General features: G+C 42.9%; 1 protein-coding gene across 1 annotated transcript; it reads right to left on the bottom strand.

Moving 5' to 3' along the window:
• Window positions 1-406: 406 nt before the first annotated feature.
• On the bottom strand, window positions 407-6975 carry LOC137304228 (uncharacterized). Its single transcript, XM_067972787.1, has 3 exons — window positions 6754-6975; window positions 5695-5722; window positions 407-2228 (listed from the first exon to the last, which is right to left on the bottom strand). Exons 1-3 carry the CDS (start codon window positions 6973-6975, stop codon window positions 1804-1806), a joined length of 675 nt encoding a protein of 224 aa, XP_067828888.1. The 3' UTR covers window positions 407-1803.
• Between the last annotated feature and the right edge of the window lie 428 nt (window positions 6976-7403).

Raw genomic sequence — 7403 nt, 5'->3', positions numbered from 1 at the left:
GGACTAGGAAGGGGAAAATTTGCCAGAATTCCCACTCTTAATTACTTTCTAGTGACTGTGCTAGGAAGTTTGCACGTGTAGATGTTGGATGAAGACAGAATTGGCGCAGACCTGCTGCCCTCCATATTTAACATACTCTGTCTAGACTTACACTTGAAAATGGTCATTTTACCAAGGTATCAAAGAGTGACCAAAGCTTGTGGAATCATAACCCAACCAGAGTCAGAGCATTCAGGATATGAGGGGAGAAAACTGGAGAACAACGGATGAGACTGCGAGACCGATAATCAGAGTCATTTGTAAATTTTGTAAAGAAGTAAGGGTAGAAACACATTTTTACTTTTTTGACATTAACAGAATTAAGTATCATAATGATCATAAACACAGGAAAATATAGTACCAGTAAATACAATCTAGTAACAGTCTGTTTTTATAAATAAATAATAAGTATTACAAAAGGTAATTTGTAAATATCATACAATAAACACAAGCAATGAATTAGTGCAAACTTGTTATGTTCAGATGAAAATATGACATTAGTCAGCTTTTACGTAAATGTGTAGTAACTGTGTCCTTCTGCTGCTTTCCAATGGAAAAACAAATAACGATGGGGCTGCCCTGTAATGTAAGCATTGGATCTTGCAGGGTTCATGTTCTGTGTATGGGGGCTGCCTGTTACTCCAATCTCCACTAAAACTTTCTTTGCTCTTTCTTGCTTTGACAAGAACTCTTTTGTTAAAGAGATGGAATAATCCTCCTCAGAGAGAGAAGGGTTGCATTATTGTAACAGAGTAATCCATGTCAGCAGAGATCGTTCCAGAGACCCCAATTCCTTCCCACTGTCCATGCATGTCAAAGAGACTTCCTCTCCAGCATCAGTGCACGTCGTGGAGACCCTGGTTCCTTGAATCTTATTTTCTGCACAAAATAGGTTCATCTCATTATGTGTTAGTGTGTAAGCTCAAGATGAGCTACTGTCAGTGCCATACTTGAGCTGGAAATAGGGAGATCTCAGGATGCACAGATCGGCTTGTCTGCCAATTTTCTCTCATCTCAATTTGAACCCTGTCAAACTTCTTATGGAGAATCTTGGAGGCACAACTCTGTGGTACTGTGTTTGTACACTAATCCATTGTACCAAGGCACAGCACTACTGACACATGCTGTCCTACCAGGCTGTCTTTTCTCATTCATAGCACTGAATGTTTAGTGGCCCTTTGCTTTGTGATTAGCTGCTGCTCTGTATCCTTTGAGAATGAGGATTACAAAACACTGGCTGCACCTCTAATCTCCATAAAAGGACCTGGAATGGTGAATTCTATTTGCAGGAAGTGTGGGAATCTACTGGGAATTTGAGAGTTTTTTCTCCTGTTGACCATTAAAACAGACTGAAGGGACACTACTTCTCCAAACAGTGCAATGCAAAATGATTTACATAAATATTTCACCTCTTACAAAAAGAGGTTTAGTTAGAGAATCCCAAATTCGGGAATACCGTAATCTGAACATCAGACAAAGAGGACATAACATGCCCACTAACCCTCCTCTGCTGATTGAAATACTGAATCTCAGGGAATAAACGCTCTTATATAAATAACAAATGTAGTGAGTCATGAGCATTGAGTCCCCTCTCCCAAAAAAACAGATTCAAACAAGCCTACAGTAAGAGGAGAGTTAGGTAACTATAAATAACCTGCACCCATAGCATTGCCACAGTCCCTGAGCTGTGCACAAATTGTTTCTCCAATGTCCACAATCCTGAAGTTTGTTAAAGTGCTGCCAGTTGTACAGATTGAAGAAAATCTAGCTTTCTATCAGGAAAGCTCCAAAGTATATGTGTTCACGATCTGGTGTGACATCGTCCTCCTGTCGCAAACCTTCGATTTTGGCTCGTATCAAACTCTTGGCTGAGATTTGGACTAATGTGCCTGAGTAACCGAAGGCAGCCTGCTGCTCCTGCTCCCCCTCTTCTTCCTGCGACACTTTCACCTTCATGCTCAATATGGAGATGCAATTATTGTCTCCAGTGCAATGGGTAATGTCTAACTTGACTGGTAAACTGTTGTTGCATTGATTTAGAACAGCACAGAACACTGTCAGCTTAGCGTACACGTAATACATCCCATCCCTGGTGGTGTGTAGCTCCTGATCCTCGAAGCGGAAGCCACTGCCCAGGTAGCTGCTTCCCAGCCCAGGAGTACTTAACCATTTTACAGTTTTGTTGTTATCTAGAGACAGAAATGGAACAGGCATCAGATTAAATGGATTTTTCTGCAGGCTAATATATTATCTCCACCTGTAAACTTTGCGATTCGGTGTGGAGCTGTTGGGGGAATATACTATTGGGCTCCCTCATGATGCCTGAAACTCACTGCTCATAATTACACATGAAGAATAGCCAGTTAGGTGAGGTATCAGAGGGATCTGCAAACAGTGAAACTCATCTTCAGTACAGGAGGAAGAGAAAACTGGGGAAAGAACTAAATGCTCCAGCCTCATGCACTATGCAACCTCTGTGTACATTGTTATGTGATAATAACTTGTCTTACACCACATTCAAACTGCTCTGAGTCATTCTGCACTGCTTGACATCTCAAGCTATGAATATCACAAAAATGTTCCAAGTGAGTTTGGAAAAAAGTAGATCAGTAACTGGCAGACTCTTCAAATGAATAAAACAGGAGTCTTATGCTGAAGTGCTGCCAAGTGGGATTGTTTCAGATGTTTAAGAAATACTACTTTAAGTTTTTAAAAATCCCTTAAATTGTTAACACTTTGAAGTAGCAAAGATTCACTGTTCAGGGCAGGAACTGAGGGCTGAGTGACCATGAGGCAGAGCCTCAATCATAGAAATTACAGCACAGAAGGAGACCATTTGGTGTTGGGTTCTGCCTTATCAAATGGAGCTGTCTACTCTAATCCTATTTACTGCATCCTTTTATATTCCTAGTATCATAATATCATAGAAGGTACAGCACAGGAGGAGGTCATTCGGCCCATCAGCTCTTTGAAAGAACTGTCCTATTAGTCCCATTCCCCTGCTCTTTCCCCATGGCCCTCTAATTTTTTTTCCCTTCAAATATTTATCCAATTCCCTTTTGAAAGTTGCTACTGAATCTGCTTCCACCGCCCTTTCAGGCAGCGCATTCCAGATCAGAACAACTCGCTGCATAAAAAAATGTCTCCTCATGTTGCCTCTGGCTTTTTGCCGAACACCTTAAATCTGTATCCTCTGGTTACCGACCCTTCTGCCACTGGAAACAGTTTCTCCTTATTTACTCCATCAAAACCCTTCATGATTTTAAACACCTCTATCAAAACTCTCAATAACCTTCTCTGTTCTAAAGAGAACAATCCCAAGTGCTCCAATCTCTCCACATAACTGAAGTCCCTCATCCCTGGTACCATTCTAGGAAATCTCCTCTGCACCCTCTCTAAGGTCTTGACATCCTTCCTAAAGTGTGGTGCCCAGAATTGAACACAATCCTCCAGCTGAGGCCTAACCAGTGATTTATAAAGGTTTAGCATAACTTCCTTGATTTTGTACTCTACGCCTCTGTTAATAAAGCCCAGGATCTCATTTGCTTTTTTAACAGCCTTCTTAACTTATCCTGCCACTTTCAAAGATTTCTGTACATACACCCCCAGGACTCTCTCTTCCTGCACCCCCTTTAAAATTGTACCATTTAGTTTATATTGCCTCTCCTCATTCTTCCTACCAAAATCCATCACTTCACACTTCTCTGCATTAAATTTCATCTGCCATGTATCTGCCCATTTCACCAGTCTGTCTCTGTCCTCCTGAAGTCTGTTACTATCCTCCACATTGTTTACTACATTTCTGAGTTTCTTCCTTTTCAAATCTTATCATATTCCCTTTTAAATGATCTTACTGTCTCTGACTCAAAATCTACTTGTGGTAAAGCATTCACAGTCCTAATAAGCTTCTAACTTCTACCTTCATCCTTCTAATGATAACCCCGAGTCTCTGCAAATGAGCTGCAATTCACTAGTGACATAAAACTAAAGAATTGGCGTCATAATTCACCCACAGCCCATCAGGGTAAATTCCGCATCAGGGTAAACTTTTCCTTGCTAAGATATCAAATGCATTATTTCACTTTTATCTATTTTCATTGAAACCGCTTTGGTGACTTTCTGTGGTCATTAGAGTCTGGTACAGCACGGGTTAGATACAGAGTAAAGCTCCCTCTACACTGTCCCACCAAACACTCCCAGGGCAGGTACAGCACGGATTAGATACAGAGTAAAGCTCCCTCTACACTGTCCCACCAAACACTCCCAGGGCAGGTACAGCACGGATTAGATACAGAGTAAAGCTCCCTCTACACTGTCCCATCAAACACTCCCAGGGCAGGTACAGCACGGGTTAGATACAGAGTAAAGCTCCCTCTACACTGTCCCATCAAACACTCCCAGGGCAGGTACAGCACAGGTTAAATACAGAGTAAAGCTCCCTCTACACTGTCCCACCAAACACTCCCAGGGCAGGTACAGCATGGGTTAGATGCAGAGTAAAGCTCCCTCTACACTGTCCCATCAAACACTTCCAGGGCAGGTACAGCACGGGTTAGATACAGAGTAAAGCTCCCTCTACACTGTCCCATCAAACACTCCCAGGGCAGGTACAGCACAGGTTAAATACAGAGTAAAGCTCCCTCTACACTGTCCCATCAAACACTCCCAGGGCAGGTACAGCATGGGTTAGATACAGGGTAAAGCTCCCTCTACACTGTCCCATCAAACACTCCCAGGGCAGGTACAGCACGGGTTAAATACAGAGTAAAGCTCCCTCTACACTGTCCCATCAAACACTCCCAGGGCAGGTACAGCACGGGTTAAATACAGAGTAAAGCTCTTTCAACCATTGTCCCATACCAACACTCTCAATAAGGTAAAGCATAGGTTAGATGCAGAGTGACGCTCCCTCTATACTGTCAGACAATGTTCCTTTATCCCAAGTTCAACTATGACATTTCCATGTCCTGCAGAATTCATCGTCTGAGTGAAACTGAAATTTTAGTGCCAAATTCGAGATAGTTTTGTCCTGCAGACTTGTGCTCACTGGTACCTGGGCTGACATGCCAATCTCATTTAATACAACACCCTTACACAGTCAGCAGAGAGACTTTCATCCCTACAGTCTGGGCTGTACTCAAACCCAAGTCCTAGAGATGGAGCATTACATGCTGACCTACTGCAACACCCAGTGACTTGTTTTATTCTTGAGTAAACTTTTTCTATATTTTAACAGTTGCTGGCCTGAGTGTTGTGTTTTTCTGAATAGGAGGAGTGAAATGGTGAAATATGGAGACTTTTTCTCCAAAATCAGGTGGAATTATGATGACAATATTGGAGTATTTAGGAGGAGGCTGTGAACAGAAAACTCTCCGGGAGAGAAATCAGAAACTCTATTCTCAGATAAATAAACTGGTGGTGAATGCTCTCTTTCACCTGATGAGGGCTCGCTCCCTGAAAAGGTGGAGGATTCTTTGGGATTTTTATGAATAAAGTGGTGTCGTTAATACAGCGCTTGGAGGCACCCAGGAAATCTCCCGATTTCTCATAGGACCAATTTCCCGCTACTTTCATCCTCTTGCTGTGTCTCCACATCTAGTCTAGTTATACATTTAATCAATTTCTTTTTTTAAGGATAATTAAAGACCCACTTACCAACTTCTGCTAACAGGTGCACAGCGAACTGCAATACAAACAGAAGGACAATCAAATTAGACATTGGGATTGAAACAATTCCTATAAAAACTCTTCAAATCTTTGAGTTTCTTTTGACTACACATCCTGTCACACCCTGTGTCTGTGTACATGTATTGGTGAGTCTGTCTGGGTAGGTGTCCGTGTCTGTAATCACACTGAGTATATATTTCTTTTGTCCTGAACATGCTGATCCTTCCCTAATATCCTGCCCAAATGGCCAATGGCGAGAGAGTCTGGACGGTGATGTGTGTAGACCATTGAAACCAAAGGAGCCCAAATCCTTACCTCACCCAATGTAAATACATAGGCAATGGATCCATGTATAGTGGGGAGAAGGACAGAATATACAACAGGGACTAGAGTTCACAATAACTTGACGAATGTAGGAATACATTAATCATACACAGATAGAAACCAGTACTCTGAATACAAAAATAGCCCATTTAGGGCCATGTTGTAAATTCGGCCCATGTTATCTTTCAAGATTAGATTGGATCGATGGATTAAAGAAATGCGCATAAAAGGGATATGGAACAGGGCGGCTGAATGTGATTCAATCTATTTGCTGGCCTCAATGGCCTGTTTAGATGTTGTAACTTCAATGTATTTTGTTACCGGCAGTGGTCATGATAATCAGCAGACAACCGCACTGCTCTCGGCAGTCCCAATACAACATTGAGAGCCAGAATGCAGAGACTGGAAACCAATTCCCAGCTGAGCACGGGATGGGACAAAACAAACCCAAGACTGGGAGGGTAAAGGAGGCGATGGCGATTCTAGAGTTTCCCGCCAGCCTGGTCAATCGGATCCAGTAACATTCAGTTTAACAGAACAAAGCTTTTAATGAAATAAAAGCAGGAAATGCTGGAAATACTCAGCAGGTCTGTAGAGAGGGGGTCGGGGGTGAAGAAACAGGTAACAAAAACTGAAATGAGATCATTCTAATCTAAGAAAAAGTCTCCCGATGAATGTGACGAAAATCCAGTAGAGAGAGAGAGAGAGAGACAATGTTCTTACTTTGTCTCCAATGGCCCTGGTCTCTGTCGTCATCTTGGGGTAAATCAGGAGCCAAAAGCCGCAGACAAGGGAGGCGATGGTGATGAAAAGTAGCAGCACCAGGATGAGCAGGACAAGGAGAAGCCGGTGCTGACACCGACTCGCTCCCCTGCCTCTGTCCAGCTCCCAGTTACTCAGACTCTGACTCACTGTCACTTCGCTCAAATCCTCTTTCTGTGACATGACTCCAGCTTCACACTGTTCTCACTTTGTTTTAGATCCGCTCCTGGACCGGGACGTGTCTGGTCTGAAGCCTGTTTGTATTCTCGGGGCCTTTATGTTCCCTTTAAAGGGGAAGTTTCCGTGATGACAGAGCCCATGAGCTGGATTTCCCCGGGGGAGGAGGGTGCCGCTTCTCTCACAGAAAGTGTCCAGGATTCACCCGACAGAGTGGAGAGAGGAAACGGGGGCGGAGGAAAGGAAGATGTCAGTGGAAAGGAATGAGAGATTGAATGGATAGAGGAAGAAAGGTGAGAGTGGAAAAAAGGAAAAATTAAATGAAATAGCAACAGAGAGCAGAGACGGTAAGACGCGGAAACTTAAAGAGGAAGACACACGACACGGAGAAAAACAGACACATGTGAAAGATTGGGAGAGAAAGACAGAGTGAC

The sequence above is a fragment of the Heptranchias perlo genome, chromosome 37 (genome assembly GCF_035084215.1).
Source record: "Heptranchias perlo isolate sHepPer1 chromosome 37, sHepPer1.hap1, whole genome shotgun sequence".
NCBI lineage: Eukaryota > Metazoa > Chordata > Chondrichthyes > Hexanchiformes > Hexanchidae > Heptranchias > Heptranchias perlo.
This window is presented reverse-complemented; position numbering and strand designations above follow the sequence as displayed.

What these genes read in the sequence shown, in the direction of transcription:
- LOC137304228 (XM_067972787.1), bottom strand. Translation starts at nt 6,975, where the DNA reads ATGTCACAGAAAGAGGATTTGAGCGAAGTGACAGTGAGTCAGAGTCTG. An exon ending in CCAGGGCCATTGGAGACAAA is followed by an intron (nt 5,723 to 6,753) that starts GTAAGAACATTG and finishes TTTGTATTGCAG; the next exon opens with TTCGCTGTGCACCTGTTAGC. An exon ending in GCACCTGTTAGCAGAAGTTG is followed by an intron (nt 2,229 to 5,694) that starts GTAAGTGGGTCT and finishes TTCTGTCTCTAG; the next exon opens with ATAACAACAAAACTGTAAAA.